The 25601-nt window shown below is 31.4% G+C and overlaps 1 protein-coding gene across 1 annotated transcript; it reads left to right on the forward strand.

The window, feature by feature from the left end:
* The first annotated feature begins 24556 nt into the window (after positions 1 to 24556).
* Positions 24557 to 25291, forward strand: LOC131654021 (putative F-box protein At1g67623). The gene has a single exon (XM_058924405.1). The coding sequence runs from the start codon at positions 24557 to 24559 to the stop codon at positions 25289 to 25291; it is 735 nt and encodes a 244-aa protein (XP_058780388.1).
* Positions 25292 to 25601: the final 310 nt, after the last annotated feature.

The following is a 25601-nucleotide window of genomic DNA, read 5'->3' on the forward strand; positions in this document are numbered from 1 at the left end:
GACTTTTCGGCAAAAAAGTGTGTTTTCTGAAATGTCACGACAAGTTTGAAAATTCATAACTTCTTCGATTTTTTTCGTATGAAGTCCATTCCGGCGGCATTCTCTCGGAAATTTTGTTAGCTTCAATTCTTTGTCACACGCACTCAGTCAGATTTCGAGCCGAAGGATGAGTTTGATCGCATTCTTTGAGAGGTACTCACAAAATTCTGCACATTCGCGCCAGATGAACTGACGTTTCTCGTCATTCGAACGCGCGTAATTTCTTCACGTTTGTCGGATTGAGACGATTCTCGTGGCTACGAGTCACAAATTCAATCATCTTCGACTTGACATTGGTTTCGTTTTCACTTTTTGCGCCGAGTCGTATTTCCTTGAAAACGAGCTAAAAAGAGATACGTTAGGGTATTTCGGGCAATTAGCACTTACACTATATATTCCATTTTGTCCAAATTTTCATTCATTCATCAATTTCCACTCTCTCTGCCCAAACAAAAACTCAATTCTCTCCGACCTCTCTCTAGAATCAAAAATCCAAAAATATCAAGAACACTATGAATATTATGAAGAACATCAAGAACATTCATCACTAAAAATCAAAACCTTAAAGGATTCAACCGAATTTTCTTCTCTTCCTCCGATCACCGCCGCCTCGCCACCGGCCGCCGCCGTGAGGACTGCTGGACACCGCCGCGAGTCCCTCCGTGCGAAGCTCCTATCACGATTTGCTTCCGATCAATCTTTCCTCCTCTCTTCCGTGATTCCATCCGTGTTTCTTCCGTAGATTTCGCATTGCATTCGGTTCTTCGATTCGGTAAATTTTCAATTCCTCCATTGTTGATTGTTGATTGATGTTCGCTTTTAGAATCATGGAAATTGTTAATACAATTTGTTGATGATTGAGATAATAATGTTCATGTTTGATTCATAATCCTTGATGATTAGATGTTGTTGTTTGATCATGAGAAATTGTTGTTAAAAATGTGCATTCCAAGTATTTGAATAAATAATTGTGAGAGTTGTTTTGACTATAATTGTTTGAATAATGAGTAGTATGGATGTTGTGGCTAATTGTTGATGCTTACTCATGATTTAGTGTCGATTTAGTGACTTCTTAGTGCCAATCCGATGATTCAATGATGCTGGAATTTTATGGTGCTAAAATGTTGTTGTTGACATGATATTTGAGTGAAAATAGTTTGATTACAAGTGTGTAAGTGCTGGAAAATTCAATGACACTATGCTTGCATGAATTTTTGAATGTTTGGTTTGTTTATCTAATTGCTACTACTTGATAACACTTGGTGCTAAGTGTTAGAGTTTTCTTTGTTGTATGCAATGTTGATAATGTGATGTTGTGTTGTGTTTTGAACCTTGAATTGCTAACAATGTTGTTCTTTCAAAAAAGAAATAACGTTGTTGTGTTTGTTGTTTAGAAGTTCATGAGTTTGTAAGAAAAATGACTAAATTTGTTGTTTTGGTTTAATGATTAATGATAGAATGAGGTGCTGGAAATTCAAGTGATGGAGTTCTTGTTGCTTTGATTAAGAAAAATGTATGAGGAAATATTGACACCTAAATGACACAAAACTTGTTTTTTTGCAATAATTTTTGAACCGTGAGGTGTTTTTCGAAGTTGTTTTAGTGAAAATCGACTTTCTCGAGCGTTTCGAATCTTTCGACGTGAACGGAATTTCGATTCGGGCAATTATTGGTCGATTCTGGAAGTCGTGACAGCAAGTGTGAAAATTTGACTTTTTGGCCGAAAATTGACCGAACCGATCGTTTTGCCGACTTCGATTGTGTGGAAATCATTCCCGAAAATTCTGATAAATCATGTTGTCTTGTTTTAGAACTTTGTGTTTGTTTTGTGTCATGTTCTATTGTTTTTGCTTGATATTGTTGTGATTGGTGTAAATAGACGTAATTTGTTTGGTATTGTGTTTTCATCATAACTTCTTGACCGGTGGGAGTTTTGACGCATTTGAATAATGTTTTTCATACATAATAATATTTTCGGAACTGTTTGAGCACTTTATTTTCGGTTTCAGCCAACTTGTTCCACCGATTTTGCTTCTGCCCCGTCTCGAAAATCGTGCCTCCGGGCCGATTTAATAAATTTCAATCGCGTTTTTGAGTTCCTTGGCACGTTTTATAGTTACTGTGTGATTTTTGTTTAATTCCAATGACTTTTATTTTTTTAGTGATTTATACCATTTTCATTAGTTTCCGGGTCCAATTGACATGTGTAGTTTTGCTTTGAATTTCATTTGCATTCATATCCTATTAATATTTGCATACTATTTCGATTATGTTGGCTACTTAGGTTTGGTTCCACATATCACCGGTGTGCGCGTGGCCCTGTTATATCATTTTCAATTTTGCCACACCTTCGGGTTGCGTTTTTGTTATCTCTGACGTTGTTGCTAGTGTATGCAAGGTACATTCGGGAGATTCTTGTATGGTGCGAGTCGCCTCGTGTTCCACTTTATTTGTGGGACACGATACTATGATATTTGTCTGTATGTACCGTGTATTCGCTTGCAGGTGTTGCACGATTGTGCTGATATATGACTCGATGCGACGTGCGATTTATTTTCGCGACGTTGCTATGCTTTGATATTTTTCTTTTGCGGATTCCTGATGTCGCTTGTTGCTTGTGGACAGTTTTTACGCGATACTCTCGGAATTGTGTGCTTACGCTTGCTATCTCATTGCGGATTTGCTATCCGTACGGTACTGCTCCTTTTCCCTTTTATCTACTCGCGTACCATATCTTGCCATGAGAAGTAGGGTAGGCATGCAGCATCATACTTGCCATCAGAAGTAGGACTTAGGCATTCATTGCATCTGGAAAATCCTCTAAGGCGTGGGCCGGAGGTTCTGTTTTTGTTTGTTTATTATTTCCAGTTATTTTCTTATTCACCCGTCTCGGAGGGCTTTCCCCGTTGACGGTAGCTTTGGAGGACTTTCCCCGTTAGCTAAAACGTTTATTTTCTAGTTCGCCCATCTCGGAGGACTTTCCCCGTTGACGGTAGCTTCGGAGGACTTTCCCCGTTAGCTAGAACGTTTATTTTCTTGTTCACCTGTCTCGGAGGACTTTCCCCGTTGACAATAGCTTCGGAGGACTTTCCCCATTAGCTAGAACGTTTATTTTCTTGTTCGCCCGTCTCGGAGGACTTTCCCCGTGGATGGTGGCATCGGAGGACTTTCCCTGTTAGCTAGAACGTTTATTTTTCTTGTTAGCTCATCTCAGAGGACTTTCCCCGTTGACAGCAGCTTCGGAGGACTTTCCCCGTTAGCTAGAGCTTATTGTGTGCTTGTCTCGGAGGAGTTTCCCTGTTGACAATGGCTTCGGAGGACTTTCCCCATTAGCTAGGGCATTTCCCCTGTCCCCAGGTCGCTACTCCGGTAGTTTTGTTTGATTTTACGAGCTGAGCTCGATTGTGTGCCATTGTGTGCTATTACTGTGTACATGCTTGTTGTGCGTTATGTGATATACCTTTTTCTTGTCTGCGATACTTGTTCGTATGATCCCTTTGTGATGCTTATTCGCCTTGTGATGCCTGTTCACACACTCACATTCGTGTATGCCTGTTACATGTCAGTTTTTCTATTTGCGATGCTTGTTTGCCTATTTTTATCTATGTTGCCTGTTCACATGCCATGTTTTCTAGGATCTTTGTGTTGCTCCTTGTTTGCATGCTCCCTTAGGGTGCTCGGTTCCGTTTCTCTAGAAGATGCGAATCGAGATAGAAACAGAAACTTTTGAGTCGAACTATGACGCTTTGATTTCTCCATTGCACGTTGGAGGTACGTAGGCACAGGGTACGAACACCCTAGCGAGCGAACTTTTCTTTTTTTGTTGTTTTGTTCTACCTTTTCTTCTTATCTTGTTTGCCTACTATTTGCATGTTTCCTGTTATCTTATATATCCTTCCATTGCATGTTTCCCTTATCACTTTGCATGATACACACACACACACACACACTTAGATTAGAAAACTAGCAAGAATGGATCCTGTGGAGTACCACAGACGTGAGGGGTGCTAATACCTTCCCCTCACGTAACAGACACCTTACCCGTTCTTTGAGACCTGTGCTTGTTTTGGTTTTCTTCGATATTTTCCATTCCTTAACGTAGGATAAATATATGTTCGATGGCGACTTAATTGTTTTTGTTTCGATGAGTTTTCCAGTTGCTTCAATAGGTTACCGACAAAAGATTTGCTTCTTGTCAGAGGTATTGTGTCTTTACCGTCAGAGATGTCTTGTTGCTTCTGTAATGTGATAGAAGAATCTTTAAACCATATTCTGATTCTTTGTTCGGTTGCGAAAAGTGTTTGGGAGGAAATTGAAATTTGGTTTGGCTTTGAAGTTGAGCATGGGTTAACTTTAGGACACAACTTTGATTTTTGGCTTGTTTACTTCAGAAATAAAAAAGTGAGAGCTGGTAAGGAAGGTTTTATCTGGCTGGTTGTTTGTTGGAGCATTTGGACTACCCGAAATGCGGTGATTTTCAAGAACGAAGTATGTAATTTGTCAGATTTGGTTTGAAAAATCAAGATGACGGCTTGGAAATGGTCTATGGTGGGAAATATTACTCATACCAATATCAACTTTTATAATTTCTATAAAGATCATTTGCATTGTTTAGTCTAAGTTCTTATTGGTTTGTAATTTTTTTTTGCCGTTTCTTTTCCTCCTTTTGTACCTGAGTTGGAATACCTCTAATACTCCTTTAAATATATCTTAGCTTACAAAAAAAAATACAAAATATCTTCTTTCTAAATTCACCAAATACTAAAAATATTAGTATTATTATTTTCTTCCATATATTATATCTAACATAAGCAATCATATTAACACGCTATAGATACCTCTCCAATTAATAAGATGTGTTTTACGGATCCATTTGTTTTAACATTAAAAAAAAATTATTTTTATTTTTAAAAATGATTTTTATAAAAGTTTTTTTCAAAATATTAAAATAATTAATTTACTTTTTATAATTTAAAATATTAATTTATAACATAAATACTGAAGATTAATACATTGTCAAAATCAAATATTTTTTATGAAAAAATATTTTAATTGATTTCAACTTTAAGTGATATTTAAAAAAATAATAATATTAAAAAATTTATGGTAAAATGATAAAATACCTAAAATAATATTTTTAAAAGTTATTTAAATCAATTTTTTTTTTTGAACTTTTTTAGAAATTTGTAATTTCCTTTAAATAAAATGTATAATGTTATAATAAAAAATATTTAAAATTTTAAAAAAGAAGAAGAAGAAAGAATCGGAGACAAAATTGGGAGATTTTATTAGATCCAGCTTTAAATGTGCCTTATTGAAATATAGTATTTAAAATTACAAGAGTAGATTGATTTTCTCCTTAAAATATGCGTAGTATAAAAAGTGTTTTAAATTGACAAATTTATTATTTAAATTAATCATTAATAAAAAAATTTCTATTTTAAAGTACGTGTAGGTAGGTAACTTTGATTTACATGTTAATGTCTTATTATTTAAAGATAATTTTGTCATTAAATAACTGGAATTTTTTCTCTCTCAAATAAGTAATAATAACAAACATTTGTTAACATAGTACAATCTGTTATTGAAAAAAATCTATGAGTCAAACCAAATCAAATCAAATATAGATTTTATTTAAATTTGTTGAAATAGAATGTATCTAAGATTTGGTAAAAACAGAAAAATTAGTTTAAATTTGTGTATAAAAAGTAGCAAGTAGAATTTCTTTTGATCAGTATTTTAGAGAAAGAAAAAAAGCTTAAACTGATACTAGTAACTAAGAAAAACAGATATTTGAGTCCAAGAATTCAATATTCTTGAAAACTCAAATGACACCAACTATATCATTCAAGAAAAAAAGCAACAAAAAACAACATGCATTACCTTCTTCATCTTCCATACAATCACTTCCAAGAGATTTGTTACTTGACATGCTTATAAGTGTAACCTCTCAATCTTTTGTTGATCTTTACAGCATGAAATTGTGTTGTCGAGATTTTCTTCAAGTTGAGGAAGAAAACTACGTGTTACAAAAAGTTTCCCTAAATCAATTTCCCTTGATTCAATGGTTTCCTAACAAGAAAGAATTATCTTTTTTAGCGCGTTGCAAGGAAAGTGGAAATATTGAAAGCTTGTTTAGAGAAGGATTTCTCAAATATTTTAATTATCCGAATGGAAATATCGGTGGCCTTGAGAGAATAAAAACAGCGGCTCAAAAGGGTCATAAGGAAGCCATATACATCTACGGTATGATCCTGTTGTGTTCCAAAGATTACGAATCAAGAAAAGAAGGATTTAAGCATATGCGTTCTTTGAGGATGTCGAAATGTATTATGATAACAAGAAAGAAGGTTCAATATTTAACAAGTTCTTTATGGAGAAATAACGGCTTATTGGCACGCAATCAAACTCCTCTATGCGATTCAAAGGACACTTGCAAGGGATGGAGAGTGAAGACAGGTAAATGGTTGTTATTTGACGATGAAGATGACGACATTGAATCGTGTGAAGCTTGTAGATGGGATCACAAGTTAGAGTTTTTTTATAAGTTATTTAATGTTTAGTAATTTATGTTTGATTTTAAAGATGGTTGATTGATTACAATCACTATGCTTAAGCTTAGAACAGGTTTAGAGTTAGAAATTTGAGCAAATAGTGAAAGATTGTCTTCTTAGTTTCATTCTGGTAAGCCTGTTATTAAGAAATTTGCCAAACTTTTAAAGTGGTTGTATGGCAATTTTAGCTTATAATAATAGTTTTCTGAATACTGCAAATATTCATTATTCACAGTTTGTTTAAGATTTATCTCTGTTACACTTTTTCCAACAAAAATAAAACACTGTATTATTGCTCTAAATTATGAATGTCGCCACAACAGCAGTAACATTTTGATTGCGATTGTGATAACAACGGTTGTGGTTGCAATCGCATTGGATTATGACTGCAGACACCAAATTGTGTAGTTTTGTTCAAATTGGAATTCTAAAAGCAACTGGTTGGATAAAAGGATAAGTAATCAGTTTTGTTAATTAATATGAAATTTTTTTAAAAGAGTTTTGGTTATAACCAAGAGAACTGACAATTATTAGTTGAACCAGTATGGAGAGGAACCTACAAAAATCTGTCAAGTATAAGTAATCAGTGAAAGAGTCTCGGCACAACGATTGAGGTTTATGTCAAGTGACTAGAAGGTCATAGTAAAATCTTCCCAAGAGTGTTTGAAAGCCAATTTTGTGCAAATATGACAGAACAGACGGGAAAATTTTATTATTGAAGATTAATTAATATATTCTCTAAATCCAAATATTTCAAAAATAATTTTATGAAAAATTATTTAATATAACTTCAAATTTAAGTAATTTTTTGACATTTTAAAATTTTTAAAAAAATTATAGTAAAATTATAAAATAATTAAAATAATTCATTTTTCATTGATTTTTTAAATTTATTATAATTTTTTAAACCAAAATATATAACACATTAAAAATGATTTAAAAAAAAACTTGAAACAATTTGAACCAAAATTGTGGATTTTTATTAGAGTTGGTCACTTGGCCTTAGTTATAATCTTTAAAATTAGAACAGTAAATTAATTTGGGCCATGCTAACGAGTGCCCCAGGGGCACTGGTTAAGCATTCCTAATAAAGAAAATATATATATTCAATGCATTGAATATACACAATATTCTTTAAAAAAGTTAATTATCTATGTTTTCATGCATTGATTACATATATTTTAGGTAAAAAACTTATCTTTTTAATTTATTTAATAATGTTTAACTTACCATTTTAATCTCTTAACCAGTGCCCCTGGGACACTCGTTAGCATTTCCCAATTAATTTTGTCTGTGTAATATAGAAGGGTTTTAAATTGAAGAATTTATTATCAAATCAATCATTAATTAAACTTTTTTCAATTTCAAAGTACGTGTAGGTACCTTGATTTCCACAAAACTTCATGTTAATATCTTGTAATTTAAAGATAATTTTGTCATTAAATAATAGATTTGTTTATCTCTCTCTAGTATTCTTTTTAAAGAGTACTAATTCCTAATAAGTAACAATACATATTTGTTACTAAAAATTTAGATAGATACAAACATTATACTTGATTTTACATACAAAAGATAAAAATTAAATATTTTTTTTCTTTCATTATCAAAGTCATTCTATGATTTCAATAAAATTAAAATTTTAGATTAAATATGTTATTAGTTCCTATAAATATTATAACCTTCAATTTTAGTCTTTACAAAAATTTTCTTCCTTTGCTTCTTTATTTTTGGTCCCTCCCGTTAGATTCCACTAGCAGAGACTTACGTGGCACACCGCGTGTCATGCCACGACAATTAAAGTTAACCCTAAAAAAAAATAGATTGCGGGAATTTTAAACCCCTTGAAATAACTTTAAAAACAATAAATTTTCACAAACAATTAATCAAATTCAATGACTTATAATTTGAGTACCCTTATTCTTCACATCAATGAATGAGATTTCCAACTCAATGGCTTATAATTTCAGTACCAGTTATTACCACTATTTTGGATGTGAATTCGTTAGACATAAAAATATCCCATTTCAAAACATTCATTTTGTGGTATTGCTTATATTCTGACCTAACTTTTCATGCTATCAATACTTATCACAGTCGATTGGCCAACTAATATGAAGCTGTGCAGGTATGTATGATTAAGCATATTCTCAAGCAAGTTAACAAAAGGTGGTGTGTTAACTGATTTTCTTTTTAAAGGAATCATCCAAGATACAAGTCAGACAAAAAAAAAACTACATTTGTATATATCATGTTGATTTGTTATAATCAAGCTTGATAGCATCAAATAAATGAATTTGACTTAAAGTTTCAAAATACTAGCACTGACAGTTTTCACATTTGGCAAATAAACTAACAAGTAGTGGGAAATGAAAAGAAAAGTTATGAACTCCATTTTTTTTTGCTTAGCAGTTATTTAAACAATTCAATACAGGAATCAAGGGATCAACTCTTAATTTTTCCCTGAACCTTCGATAAGTTATGAACTTCTGGAATAGGGGTAACCCCATGCGAGTGCTGGGAATTGCAGCCGCGTTTTATTAGAAATGTGCAATAATTTTATGGCATTTTTAGTTGGAATATAGTTTTTCATTTTACTTTTTTTTTTCTTCAGCTTTCTGTTTTGATTATTCATAGGTGATAAGTTTTTTCGAGTGAATGAGATAAGAAAAGCATGTGTGTTAATTGAAATAATGAGACCACATTTATATGTTTAATTTGTGTATTAACTGTCTGGTAGAGGACATGAACACTCTCTTTAACAAAAAAATTTATATGTCTCTCACGCACAGAATGTTCTTCGTAACATTTAACATTTATGCATAGCGTCAATTTAAATTTCCAAGCTCCATTAACATAACTCAGTATACCATAACATATTCAATTTAGCATTTTTATGGATTTCAACTAAGAACAAACATAAATATGTTAATCTACCCATTATTCCCATCATACTAGCCCATAATAATAGGGATTCTCCCCCTTACCTCTTTAATTTCTCCTCCAAACCCTAGCTCATCTTCCTTGTTCTTCCCCTTTTTCCTCTTTTCTTTTTTCTACTTTCTCTACCTCTATCCGTGAGAAATGAAGGAATGAGTAGAATCTAGGTCACTCCCTCATTCTAACCTTTACTAAGTTATACTATATGGGCCTAAATATAACACCCCCTATTTACTCCCAACATCTATAAATAAGCCCAATATAACATATACTATTTATTAGAGTGAAGACCCATTTTGGTCCCTCACAAAAATCACACAACCCAAATTAGTCCCTCACAAAAAAAAAAGGACTCGATTTAATCCCTTACAAAATTTAACCGGACCATATTAGTTCTTATGTTAATATTTTTACCAAATCAATTTTTTTCATACTTTTAAACCGTGACTGGACTGCCACGTTGGCTTTTATTTTTTATTTTCATTTTTTAAATACTAAATTAATTTTTAATTATAATTTTATTTTTAAACAATTCTGATTTAATAATATCAAAAAGGCAAAATTGTTTTTTATAAGGAATCGAACCCAATACTATTAAACAATATCTTAAGTCTTTACCACTAGGCCAATATGCATTCATGAAAAATAATTTTCAAGATTTTTTATAATATTAAATAATTATGAATTTAAAACAAAAATTATAAAAATGATATCAATGGGTTTGGAACCTCTTTGATTTACTAATTTCAAATAATACACCAATTTAAAAATAAAATTTATTAAATGTAAAACGTAAATATATTTAAGGAATTAGAAATAAATTAAATTATATGTAATTGAAATTAAATAACACACAAATAAATATTTATTTATTTCAAATCAATTCAAATTAAATAATAATTAATTAATTTAATAGTAATTCAACTAATTAATAAAATATTTAATAAATTTAAATTAAATAATCAATTAATTTTTAAAATTATTTAGTTAATACAAACTAAACAGTAATCAATCAATTTAATAGTAATTCAATTAAATATTTATTTATTTATTTTTACTTGATTAATTTTATTTAGGATTTATATTTTATTAATTTTATTTTTAAATTTTTGTATTATTAAAAATTAGTAAATATTTTTTTTTGTCATTTGAAATAAGTAAATATTTGTTCTGAATTATTAACTTAAGTATTCATTATTAATAATATTAACAATATAAATTGATCTGTCTAGTTGTAAAGTGACTATCATTTAACTTGAACGGATTTGAATTTGAGACCCTGTTGGTATAAATTTTAACTTTTTTTTTGTTTTAAATTCTGTATTATTTAATATTTTTAAAAATTATAAGAATTATTTGTCATAAATATACATTGAACTAGTGGTAAAGACTTAAGATATTGGTTAAAGGTCATAGGTTCAATTCCATATAAAAAACAGTTTTAGCTTTTTTTATATTATTAATTCAGAATTGTTTAAAAATGAAATTATAATTAAAAATTAATTTAGTATTTAAAAAATGAAAAATAAAAAATAAAAGCCAACGTGGCAGTCCAATCACGGTTTAAAAGTATGAAAAAAACCGATTTGGTAAAAATATTAACATAAGGACTAATATGGTCCGGTTAAATTTTGTAAGGGATTAAATCAAGTCCTTTTTTTTGTGAGGGACTAATTTGGGTTGTGTGATTTTTTTGAGGGACCAAAATGGGTCTTCACTCCTATTTATTATCTCTATTTTAGTTCACTAAATTAAATAACACCAATAATTAAATAGACACAAATATACACACCAAATTAATTAATATAATAAACTATTATCTCAATTAACCAATTAAACATTATTAACACCAATACACACATAATCAATTAATTAAATTAATTATTGTTATTCACATAACAATTAGATAAATAATCAACGCACCAAATAATCAATTAAATAATAAAATAGTACAATAAAATAAATACTAATAAAATCGGGCTGTTACAATATACATTAAGTCATTGACAACTATTATAGAAAATTATTTTCTAGATCTTTTCATAAAAATACAAGGATATATGGACTTATTTGTATATATCTCCCTTAGAAAATATTCATTGAGACAATTATATCACATGTGTCCATATTATTTTAATCCATATATATATATATATATATATATATATATATATATATATATATATATATATATATATATATATATATATATATATATATATATATATATATATATATATAGAGAGAGAGAGAGAGAGAGAGAGAGAGAGAGAGAGAGATATTCAACTTGATGGAGTAGCTTTCTTGAGATCTAAAATTATGCATCTCTGATATATTAAACCCTTTAGGGAGTTTCAGTAAATGTCACTATCTAGTGAGCCATATAAATAAGCGTCACAACATCTATTATATTCAAATTAAGCCCTTCATGTGCTACAAGGCTAATTAAATATCGAAAATTAATTGAATCCACTACAAGTGGATATGTTTTATCAAAATCAATCTTATGTCTTTGTGAAAATCATTTAGCAACAAATCAAGCTTTATGCCATTCCTATTTTGATTTTTCACAAAAACTTATTTATATCCAATTGGTTTAACACCTTGAGATGTTCACACTACAGGTCCAAAAGCGAGTCGCTTGTAAAGTGAGTTTAATTCTTCTTCAATAGGATCTGTTCATTTTTCCCAATTCTCACTATGTCTACAATATTTGATAGACTTTGATTCATGATCCTCGTTATCATTTAACATCTTTAGTGCTATATTTTATATAAAGATATTGTCCATATTGTTGGAGCGGTAAAGCGGCAAGCAACAAAAGTTTTGGAAGTATTTATCCGGGAAATTATAGTGTCCACAAAGATTAGTGCTACTGAATTGTCGTTCGACGGATTCTTAGTTCTTGAGTTTGGGTTATATGGGTTTTAAGTAAAAACGGAAAATATAACAGATGAACATAAAAAGAATTCATTCTTGATAGAGAATAACTTATCTGGTTTGAATATAAACTACTCCCACAAACTTAGATTTATCACTCCGCCGCACTCAATTTATAATACTCGTCAGAATCACCACATATCCCTCACATGAATGTCCATTTCTGCAACACTGACGAGAGTTGAACCATATTGCTCTTTCGACGATGTCTCAACCGATCGAACAACACAGACGCATTAAACTCTGATATTATGTGGATGTTAGCCCCAAATCCTATATATAGAATCTAGAAGTAACATATATCCCCCAAATCAAGATTTATGGTGTCTATTTCTACAACAACACAAATCCAAAGCATTTAAGCAAGAAGATCAAGGAAACACCGATTAAGATTTGTAAAGTAAACTTTATACAACTAGTAGAAAGAGTAACAAACATCCATGGGTTTAGAATATTTACATACAAACTCAACAAAAGAGATATACAAAGAGAAGAGAAGAAGAGGAACCAAACATTTCTTGGTTTGTCAACACCAATCGATGAGAAATTTGACCTCCGTTCATCCATTTGCTAGCTCCAAATATTGTTTCCAAGCCAAATCTACCAAAAAATGACCTATGATGAGTTGGGGTTCAAAAATATCCAAAACATAACCTAAAAAAATATATTTCCCCCCTATTTATACACTTTTGAATCAGGTAGAGCGCGCGTCGCGCGTAGGAGGGCGCTACGTTCCCACTGTGCTGTCATGCCAAAATCAGCACAAGTGGTTTTGTCATAACTTGAGAATCGTAACTCCGATTTGCGCTCGGTTCGAAACGTTGGAAAGCTTATTCAATTTCCTATCTAACAATGACAAAATATAAACCAAATTGATGATTTATTATTCTTTGATTTTGAGCCTTATTCGTTGACGAGTTGGTTCCGTTGCTCAAAATTGTGCGTTTGAACTCGTGTCTTCGACACGTTATTGCTCATGCTCCAAATCGCAAGAATACCTACAAAAAGACACAAAACTATCAAACGGTATAAAAGTATATGGAAATACAACTATTCACAAAGTATACGTATTTATACACAAAACGGAGAATTATTCAACGGAGATCAATAAAAGTCTCGATAAGCGCCACAAAACATATACAAAATAAGTACATTTTGGCACTTTAACACATATTGACTTTATTTTGGTTCTATCATATTCCATTTATGATATAATATATCGAGATCTCTTTATTTTTATAAATTTCAGGTACTAGGTTAATTCTTTTAGAACTAAAAGTAAATTAAGTCAAAGTACTCTTAGAGTTTTCAGATGCTCACTGGGGTCATCTTTTCTTGGTAGAAGAATTTTAACATTGGAACCGACTTTTCTACCATGATTCAGGCCCACTTACAACTCATTTTCAATATTAGATAGTCAAATAGGAGAATCCACTTTGAGTTAAGTATTAGCAACTGATAATTTATTTCATAAACTTTGCAAATGAATAATATTTTGATTTTTTTTCATATTGGTTTGTACAAGGGTCAAGATAACAATTTATTTTAAATTGTTCATTTGAACGTCTTGTTCACTTTTCCAACTGCTTATTTTCTCCCCATAATATTGAAAAAATTAATTTCTCAATTAATAATCAGCCTACTGGGCTGCAATCAAGTATCCAATTATTGGATCAAGATATATCCTCACATACGAGATTCATAAAAATTCATTTTCTCCAATATTCTTTCAAGACTCATCTTAGTGTACTATATTAGAGCAATTGTATTATACATAACACATCTAAAAGTTTACTTAGATGAGAAGTATTATGTTATTAACCTAAAATAATGTGTAAGTTAAGGGGAGCATTAACATATAATAATTGTGGAACCTTATTTTGTAAATAATATAACTTTAATAAAAACATCATCTTTTGATGACAGCTATGATGACAACTAAGGATAACTAATATTGAGTCAAGCACAACACTTAAGCAGTTAAAGATGCAAACCTAAATATTATGGTTTGATGAGTTTAACCATCCGAAGAATGCAAAGCAAAGCATTATACTACCCAAAGAAGGCAAACAAAGTGGAAAGTATCCAAGACCCCAAGTAATCTCAAAGAAATGTCAACTCAAGGATAATATATGACAAAGTAATCCTAAGTAGTGTCAACACGAAGATAGTATCTGACAAAGGGTTTACAAGAAAGGAGTTAATATCTTGATTTAGTAAGTGAGCAAACTTATCTAAGCAAGGGGATTTTCCGTAAAAGCATAAGATTAAAAGCGCACACAATAAGACCTTTTAAAAATGTTTTTTCTCAACAAAAAAAAACTTCAAAAATGTCTTGAGGTTGTGCCAGATAACTTAATAGCAGTGGAAATAGCTAGAGAGAAATATTTGTTTTATCTAATCGATTGGGTCTTTGGTTTAATCGATTAGATTAGTTTAAACTTACGCCACCAACCATTTAGACAACACGTTAATAATGTGCAACAACTAGATATATTTTCTTTCCTTTTAAAATGTTTACAATAGATTATATTTCAAAATCTAATCATTTAGAATAAATGTTAGTCTACTAGGCAATAGTAAAATTCATTAATTGCAAGTTCCGTTTCTGGCACACCTTTTGCCTATAAATAGAGGTTCCTTTTCTCTTTTCAAACAATCCATTATCGTGTTTTGACACTACCTTCTCTCACTCTCTCTCTCTCTAAATGCTTTTGTGAGGAAAGTCTCTTTGTGAGTGAGGTTATTTGTCTAATTGTAGAATTGATAGAATTGTAAAAGTTCACTAAGGATATCGTTTATACATACCTTGGTTAAATACTGTCCAATTAGGGATTGTTTGGGGTTATAAGCTAAACCCGATAAAAGCTTTGGTTGGGGATTATGTGAACAGTCCTAGGTTGAAGATTAGTCGTTATTAAAATCTTCCTTGGTTCTTGGTTAGCCTGGTTAAAACCACTATAGGTTGAAGATTAGCCCAATATTAAAAAATTTCTAAGTTAAGAAATCAGTCTGATTAAAATCTTAGTGGTTGTTTGGTTATCTTGTTAAGCTAGAGGAATTGAGCTCAGATATTTTAGAACTTAAAGACTAACTGCTCCAAGGTCTGTGTTCGTGTAAAGGAGACTAATCACTTCAGTCCACCGTTGGGAAGGAAGATTATTTCACTCTCAGCTTTATTTTTGAAGGAAAAATTGGCCCATATCAATCATCTTATAATATTTGGTTGAAAGTCAACCACCATTATGTTGATCTAAACATGTTTTAAAAGTTTACTTTAGTGGAGCAAGTAGTTTATCTTCATGTTATGGTCTACAGATATTAATGATGTTGATCATGAACTTGCATTAGAAAGAATTTCATGTCATTCAAATTCTTTTAAAAATATTTGACCTAGCCATTTAACCTTCTTATGAAACATGAATTTCAAAAATTCTAAACCATCTAAATGACTTTTGTTTGAGGACAAAAAAACATATAAGTTGAGGAGAGTTGAAAAGTGCCAAAATTAAGTAAAACATGTAGACACTTGTTGATTTCTTTTATAAGCAATCAATACAAGACACCCGATTATCTACGAAAAATAATAAAAATGCCTATTAGGATTTTTTACTTGCAAATTTCTACAAGTAAGGCTCAATGAAAATGATTGAAAAACCACCAATCAAGAAACACAGACCTTTCCAAGACTAAATTTCTACAAGTAAGGCTCAATAGGACACGTTTATGGACTCTCTAGGCAAGCACATACGTGAGAAGACTTCTTGGATAAGTAACTTCTTCCATTCATTTTTTATGAATAGCTCTTAAATTATATTTTAAGATTAGAAAATTTAATTTTGAATATGAGAAGCATGAAAAAATTGATAAGTTAACTTAATTTCAAACAAAAAATCTTGATAAAATAAAAAGAAAATTATTGAAAGCTTTAATGTTATTAACATTGATATAGGATTTTTTTAATTTTTTATTATGAACTTTTTAAAGAAATATTAGAACAAGGCCTCCAAATTGTCTGAGACGGCTCTGACGGTGAGCCTATCTTTTTCAATCCTATAGATATAAAGTCTACCTTTTGTCCTGAAAGAGTTTAAGTGGATTCAAAAGGGTACAAAAAGGTAGTAGGTACACCTTGGTTTCAACGGGAGAATGGATGGGGGATTAAAGGCGGAAACGTTGTTCAAGAGACCATTGTAGACGACTCTCCAAGTTTGTCTTCTCATAACTACTTGTAGAGCTATGATAAGTAAGCGTAGTTATAAATCTCTTTATTGGGGCTAGATGTAGTCATTATAATCTTATGTTTAATTATTGTCATAACATTTTATGTAATTCTACTTAAGTTTTAATATTGATGATTCTTCATTCTTAATGCCTATTTTGGATTAGCTACCTAAAATATGTTTTCATGGTACGATTTTATATACAAAAGGTGTTGGTCGTTACTAGATCCAAGTATCCATCTATTGAATGCTAATGTCTAGACATAAAGTTAGGTTTAATATGCACATAATACTGATAATTGATAATCAATATCTTTTTATCACTTCTGGAACTTAATGTTGTTGTATTTAATAATGCAATAACTCACTTATTAGGTAATACAATTGACCTCACATCGTTGAGTCAGAAATGAGATACAATGAGAATAACAAGAGGTAATATTAATAATTGAGTAAAAGAGCATATTACTGACCAATGGTTCATGCATGAGTATAAATGATGATGAAATTTGCCCTTGAAATTTTTTCTCATTGTTAACACTGAAATATACATTTATTTTTTGTAATTTACTTTTATGAAACCATACAATTATAAGCCCTTACTTAGAGACATGAAAACAGTTGAATATGTCTTTAAGCACAACTAGTTTATGTGGATATGATAATATTGTACTTGTTAACTGCATTGCAACAACAGTCGTTGTAATGACGAGGAAATTAATGCCTTATTTTCAGGGGCTCCATGTGGCAGTAAAGACGAACTATCTCATCTGTCAAATTTTAAAGAAGCCTGATCTGTTAAGAAGGATGGTTTCTTGGTTAGTAGAGTTGTTAAAGTATGATAACAATTTTATGCCAAGAGGCATCATTAAATCTCAAGTTCAGGCAGACTTTCTAGTAGAAATTAACTCTCTTGTAAATGAGGAAGTCACACACGTATAAATCTTATTAGTTGAAGGTGCCTCAAATCTTAAAGGAAATGGTGTCAGACTAATATTGGAAAGCACGAGTAACATCCTTATAGAACAATCTTCAAGGTTTGAATTTGTGGCCACAAACAACCAAGTTAAGTACGAGGCCCTCATCACTATGATGAACCTCGTCATAGAAATGGACACTTCGAATCTCAAATCCCAAAGAGACTCACAATTAATCGATAATCAAGTAACATGAGAGTATCATACAAAATAGGCGTAACACGTCAAATATCTCGAAAGATTTCAAAACCTAGCTAAAAAATTCAAGTTCTTTGAGATAGTCTACATGCCTACAGAGTAAAAACGCTTGCGTGAACCTCTTGTCAAAGCTTGCCATTACTAAGAAGCCATGTCGTAAGAGAACATGAATACAGGAAAATTTGTCCATGCCCAACACAAAGAAGATGAAAGTTAACTTCATAGGCTTCGTCAACACCTAAAATTAGATTACTCGTATAATTCGGTACTTGACAATAGAAGAGATTCCTCCAGGCGAAGTCAAAAGCAAAGAAGAACATTAGATTATATGTGTGAATTATAACGTAGTGGGAGGAAATTTGTTAAAGTATGGGAAGAGACTTCCCAATGTTGAGATGTTTGGGAGAGGTCGGGACTGATTTGGCTCTCACTGAGGTCTACAAAGAGGATTGCGAGAGTCGCATTAGTGGGAGAGAACTCACCCACAAGGTATTAAGGGATAACTAGTATTGACAAACCTGCATGAAAGACAATGATGAGTTTGTCAAAAACTTTGGCAAATTCCAGAGACATTATAACCTCCCCCTAATAAGACAAATTCGCACTATGTTTATGACTCGAATTTCACATGTTTCTTATAGTTTTTATTGTTGTTTTCTTGTATTATGCTTGTGTTTGCTTTGTTTTTAGGTTTTGTGTCCATTTGGAGCTCTGCTTGAAGAAACGAGCGAGAAAGCCAAATAAAATAGAGATTTTCAGTCATTTTGTACACATGCGTCCAGCTCAGCGCCCGCTGAAGGGAGCGTGGTGACATGACTAGTTTCCACCAGAGGGGTAACTGCCGCATTCCCACGATCTCCATGTTGGCCTGCTCCGCGGCCGCAGACCCCACCTCCGCGGACGCGTCTTCACAAAATGTTTCCCGCTCATAAGGAGTTAAGGGGCATGCTCGTCTTTATGCAACTTCAGGAACTTCTATAAATAGGAACTTCATTTCATTTTCGTTTTTCATCCAAGCTTAGTTACTACTTAAACCATATACCATCAGTATCAGTAAAGTGACAGTCCCTTCACATCGAAGAGCCGCTGCTGTGTAGATTAAGTTTGTAATCGGGGTTTGGAGCACTTTGGTTGAAGTTCATCATACCGCATTTACTTTCCTTGTACCAGAACCAAAGACTCTCGTTGGAACAGTTTTTTTATTTAATCGCTTTTTATTTATTTCTCGCTCTTATCATAGCCTACACGTTTTATAGGCTCGCACTATTTACTTAACCACTCTAATCATAGCCTACACGTTTTATAGGCTCGCACAACTGCTTTGTTTTATTTACTTTCTTGCTCTTACCATGCCTACACGTTTTTATAGGCTTGCATTTATTTCCATGTCTGGATAATTTTATATGAGTTAGAATGTAAGGATCGTATCACGATCGTGTTTCGATGTTATACTAATAGAAACACTATTGGGAATGTTTTAACTTTTAATACTATTTTACTGTGTTTAATGTTTATGGGTAAGATCGAAATTCGTCCATATTTAAGATCAAACCAGATTAGTTCTTAACCGAACGAAAAGAGCGAAAGCAGTTCGTTTGGTTAACTAGGGATTTTTGACACATTTTTAGAAAACGATTTTGAAACTATTTTTGGACGCGTTTGTGGGTTTGAAATCTGATTCTTGGCCAAAAGCCAAGAATCTCTTTAAGTTAAATCTTCCAAGTTAAAATCACTTTTCTACTAAGACAAGTAATTGATTTCTTAAAAATAGGTCACTACTTTAACGCAATGCGCATTGTTCATATGTGACAAATGAATGGGTAGACTTAAAGAGTAAACTCGGTTCTTAGTATGCGAAAGCGACAAGTTCCCGTTAAATCGTTCTTTTCTATAAGTAGAAAATATTGCCTCAGAAGTAGTTATATACATGTGTAACTGGAACATTGTCTGATCTACGTGATTTACATTCGATCCCGTTATTTTTATCTGCTATTTACTTTATCCCTTTAATTTCCTTGCACTACACTCATTTCACTATATTGATTTACCTTAGATAAGCACCTTAGCAATAAAGTTGATAAATTGACGGCTGGTCTCTATGGTTTGACAATCTTATATATTACTTTGATAGGCTGTGCACTTGCAGTTCATTTTGGACTATATATCAAAAGCCCGTCACCCCCACGCACCAGTCAAGATTTTCCACTCTATCACCTCCTCCAAGCAGCGGAAAAATAAAGCATGGAAATATAAAAGGAAACGATAGAAAATGAAGAGAAAGAGTTTATAGAGATTTCGCCAGAATTTTTAGAGGTTATTTTGATCTCTTGGCCTACTTCACTTCCAAAAAAATTCTTCCTGAGAATTCCACTAAAATAATATATTTGAGCTTTTGATATGTTATACCCAAGAACTTTCTTACAAATGACTAAGAGCCATAGTTCGACTTGGTGGGAGAACAGAAAATCCTATGTTGGATCATGATGTAAGGGGTGGAAATCACTATAGATATACCTCTCCCAATAATAAGACGTGTTTTAAGGATCCATTTGTTTTAACATTAAAAAAAATAGATTTTATTTTTAAAATATTTAAAAAAATTAACTTATTTTTAATAATTTAAAATATTAATTTTATAATATAAATATTCAATATTGAAGATTAATATATTTTTAAAACCAAATATTTTTCAAAAATATTAAAAATGTTTAAAATAATTTCAACTTTAAGTGATATTTTAAAATTTTAATATTCAAAAAAATTATAGTAAAATGATAAAATACCTAAAATCATATTTTTTTAAAAGTTATTTAAATTAAATTTTTATTTGAATTCTAATTAGAAATTTGTAAATTCCTTTAAATAAAAATATATGATCCAATCGACCATTTAGAAACGCACGAAGAGTAAACTCTCCTGAAAGACCAAAAGATCAATCACCATTTAGAAACGCACGAAGAGTAAACTCTTCTGAATTCGGTTGGGACATTTCATCGAACACCTCGCTCGCGAGGACAAATTCTGCATTTTTCTTCATTCCTACCGGTAAGCTCTCATCCAATTTAGATTTATGATGTTGTATACTCACTTTAATTTTAATTCAAACCAAAAACTGCACCGAAATCGAATCACAATCAAACTGTAGTAGAACCCGTAATTGAGTCGAAACCGTAAAAATGCAAGAATTCAAAACGCAACCAATTCTGAACAGAAAGTAAATCAAATTCTAAACTAAACAAAAGTTTTGAATTAGAAACAAACCTGTACCAAAAACTTGGCTAGAATGCAAAATCTATACTGTGAAAAAGCTCTGCTCGAATCCAAACTCTGCACTGAGTTGAAACCTCTAAACTAGAACCAAAACAAAACTGAGTAGCAACCCGATTCTGAACAGAAAACCTTTTCGAACACCAAACATAACCGTGAAACTCTTTATCTGAAAAATAGATGGAGAGTTTGAGCGTATTGTTGTTGTTACGCGAGGAAGATGAGAGAAAAAATAGCTTTTAGGGCTCCTGGAGTTTTTGGAAAAAGTCCTTAGCGCTATTGATCGTCTCTTTTCCACTTCCTTTCCTTGATTTTTTTTTTGTTTTAATTTAAATTTATATTAAGCGGCCATATTTTAAAAGAGAAATTAGTAAATGATGGATAATTTTTATTTTAGAGAAAGAGTTAAAAGGTAGTGCACTGACAGTGTAAAACTATTTTACACTGTCATCCAATAGGGAGTCATGAATGTGCCATGTCATTAAAGTTTTTTTTAAATAAAAGAATGTTTTAATTGGATGCATGGTGGTGATTGGTTGACAGTGTAAAAGTATTTTACACTGTCAGTGCATGATCCCTTTTCTCTTAGTGGTAGAAAATTGTTTTAAAATAAAATATATTACTAAAATTATATTAAATAATATAATATTTTAATATATTATTAATTCACGTTAATATATATAGTTTGCAGGATACATAGTTGTCATTAGGGGTGGCAAAACGGGCCCGACCCGCGGGGAAAGCCCGTTTTACCCGCACTTTTTTGCGGGGCGTGGCAAGGTTTTAGGCCCGCTCTCTTTAATGTGCCCGCCCCGCCCCATTTTTTTGTGGGCTTTTGCGGGCATTTGTTTTTTCATAGAATTTTACTATTTTTAGGCCTAAAAAGCCAAATGCCCGCGGGCTTTCCCCGCCCCGCCCTCACTTTTTTGCGGGGCGGAGCAAGGTTTTAGACCCGCACTCTTAAAAAAGCCCGCCCCGCCCCGTCCCATTTTTTCGCGGGCTTTTGCGGGGCGGGCTTAAACGGGGCGGGCATGCCCGTTTGCCACCCCTAGTTGTCATTATTTGACAGTGTAAAAATAATTGACAGTGTTAGTGCACCATCCGTTTTCTCATATATATATTAAATATTAATTAATATAATAATATTAAATATTTAACTTATTTAATGATTAAACCATTAAATATAATAATTAATTATTTAAAAAAATTTAGACAAAAATTATTATTATTTTGAGAAAATAGTTAAATTTGCAGCAAAATCCGCAGGAAACTTTCCTGCGGATTCTGTATAACAGTTTGGTATTAATAAAATAGATATCCGTAGCAAAATTCGCAGGAAACTTTCCTGCGGATTTACCTGCGGATTCTGCATTATAGTTTCTTTTTCTGTTTGAGAAAATCCGCAGGAAAATTTATTTTGTTTAAGAAAGTCCTAGGCAAATTTACCTGCGGAATTTTCTGCCAATTTTAGTTCCGCAGGAAAATTAATTTTGTTTAAGAAAGTCCTAGGAAAATTTACCTGCGGAATTTTCTGCCAATTTTAGTTCCGCAGAAAAATTTATTTTGTTTAAGAAAGTCCTAGGAAAATCTGCAGGTAAATCTGCGGAAATTTTTCCGCAGAAAATCTTGCAGATAATACGTGTATTTCTAGTATTAAAATTTCTTTAAATAAAAATATATGATACTATTAAAATTATTTAAAAAATAAAAAAAGAAAGAAAGAATCGGAGATAAAATTGGGAGATTTGATTAGATCCAACTTTAAATGTGCATTAATGGAATATAGTATTTAAAAAGTAGATTAATTTATCCTTAGAATATGGGTAATATGAAAAGTGTTTTAAATTGAAGAATTTATTATTTAAGTTATCATTAATTAAAATAAATAAGTTCTATCTTAGAGTACGTGTAGGTACCTTTGATTTACAGGTTATTGTCTTATAATTTAAAGATAGTAGTATTCTTTTTGAAGAGTTAAGTACTAACAACAAACATTTGTTAACATAGTACTAATAGTACTATTGTTATTGATAAAAATCTATTTGGGTCAAAGCAAATCAAATCATATCATGTAAATCCGTAAATCTCATTTAAATTTGTTGAAATAGAATGTATCTAAGATTTGATAAAAATAAAAAAGTTAGTTTAAATTTGTGTGTAAAAAGTATTCGGTTGAATCTATTTTGATCAGTTGTTTTAGAAGAAAAAAAAGCTCAAATTGATACTAATAAGTTAAAAAAACAGATTAGACATTTTCCAGTATTTGAAAGCAAAAATTAAATATTCTTAAAAACTCAATTTTTATTTGATTTTTTTTAGAAATTTGCAATTTCCTTTAAATAAAAATAGTATGAAAAGTGCTTACCTTTTATTTAAGAAATATAGTTAAATGTGCCTTATTGAAATATAGTATTAAAAAAAATTTATTAGTAATTTTATTGAAATATAGTATTAAAATGTGCAAATTTCAAAAAATTTTATAAGGCAATATTTCAATACTTCAGTTTTAAAAAATTGCCTTATTCAATAATTTTTAATAATTATTCAATATTCCGATTCTTATTGAAATATTGCCTTATTCAATAATTTTTATTTGTAATTTTAAAAAAGAGAATTGCAAACTTTTTAAGAAGAAAGATTCGGAGACAAAATTGGGAGATTTTATTAGATCCAGCTTTAAATGTGCCTTATTGAAATATAGTATTTAAAATTACAAGAGTAGATTAATTTTATTTTTTTTGGCGTTAACCGACCGGTATCCGCGGGGGAAAGGGGCCCCACGTGACTAATCCGGACCCGGGCTCGGAGGCGACGGCACCGTGGTCCCCGGGATCGAACCTGGGTACTAGTCGGTTCCATCCCTTTTTGGAGAAAGCTCATTTGCCAACTGAGCCAACCCTTTGAGGTTAGAGTAGATTAATTTTCTCCTTAAAATATGTGTAGTATAAAAAGTGTTTTAAATTGACGAATTTATTACTTATATCAATCATTAATTAAAATTTTTTCTATTTTAAAGTACGTGTAGGTAGGTAACTTTGATTTACATGTTAATGTCTTATTATTTAATATTTAAAGATAATTTTGTCATTAAATAACTGTTTTTTTTCTCTCAAATAAGTAATAATAACAAACATTTGTTAACATAGTACAATCTGTTATTGAAAAAAATCTATGAGTCAAACCAAATCAAATCAAATATAGATTTTATTTAAAATTGTTGAAATAGAATGTATCTTAGACATGGTAAAAACAGAAAAATTAGTTTAAATTTGTGTATAAAAAGTAGCAAGTAGAATTTCTTTTGATCAGTATTTTAGAGAAAGAAAAAAAAAAGCATAAAACTGATACTAGTAACTAAGAAAAACAGATTAGAAATTTTCAAGTATTTGAGTCCAAGAATTCAATATTCTTGAAAACTCAAATGGCACCAACTATATCATTCAAGAAAAAAAGCAACAAAAAGCAACATGCATTACCTTCTTCATCTTCCATACAATCACTTCCAAGAGATTTGTTACTTGACATGCTTATAAGTGTAACCTCTCAATCTTTTGTTGATCTTTACAGCATGAAATTGTGTTGTCGAGATTTTCTTCAAGTTGAGGAAGAAAACTACGTGTTACAAAAAGTTTCGCTAAATCAATTTCCCTTGATTCAATGGTTTCCTAACAAAAAAGAGTTATCTTTTTTAGCCCGTTGTAAGGAAAGTGGAAATATAGAAAGCTTGTTTAGAGAAGGATTTCTCAAATATTTTAGTTACCCGAATGGAGATATCGGTGGCCTTGAGAGATTAAAAACATCGGCTCAAAAGGGTCATAAGGAAGCCATATACATCTACGGTATGATCATGTTGTGTTCCAAAGATTACGAATCAAGAAAAGAAGGACTTAAGCATATGCGTTCTTTGAGGATGTCGAAATGTATTATGATAACAAGAAAGAAGGTTCAATATTTAGCAAGTTCTTTATGGAAAAATAACGGCTTATTGGCACGCAATCAAACTCCTCTATGCGATTCAAAGGACACTTGCAAGGGATGGAGAGTGAAGAAAGGTAAATGGTTGTTATTTGACGATGAAGATGATGACATTGAATCGTGTGAAGCTTGTAGATGGGATCACGAGTTAGAGTTTTTTTATAAGTTATTTAATGTTTAGTAATTAATGGTTGTTGATTGATTACAATCACTATGTTTAAAGTTTAGAACAGATTTAGACTTAGAAATTTGGGCAAATAGTGAATGATTGTCTTGTTAGTTTCATTCTGAAATTTATCAAACTTTTTAAGTGATTATATGGCTTTTTTAGCTTATAATAATAGTTTTCTAAATGTTGCAAATGTTCATTATTCACAGTTTGTTTAAGATTTATCTCTGTTACACTTTTTTCATAAAAAAAGAAAACACTGTATTATTGATCTAAATTATGAACGTCGCCACAACAGTAGTAACATTTTGATTGCGATTGT

The sequence above is a fragment of the Vicia villosa genome, linkage group LG1, assembly GCF_029867415.1.
Source record: "Vicia villosa cultivar HV-30 ecotype Madison, WI linkage group LG1, Vvil1.0, whole genome shotgun sequence".
NCBI lineage: Eukaryota > Viridiplantae > Streptophyta > Magnoliopsida > Fabales > Fabaceae > Vicia > Vicia villosa.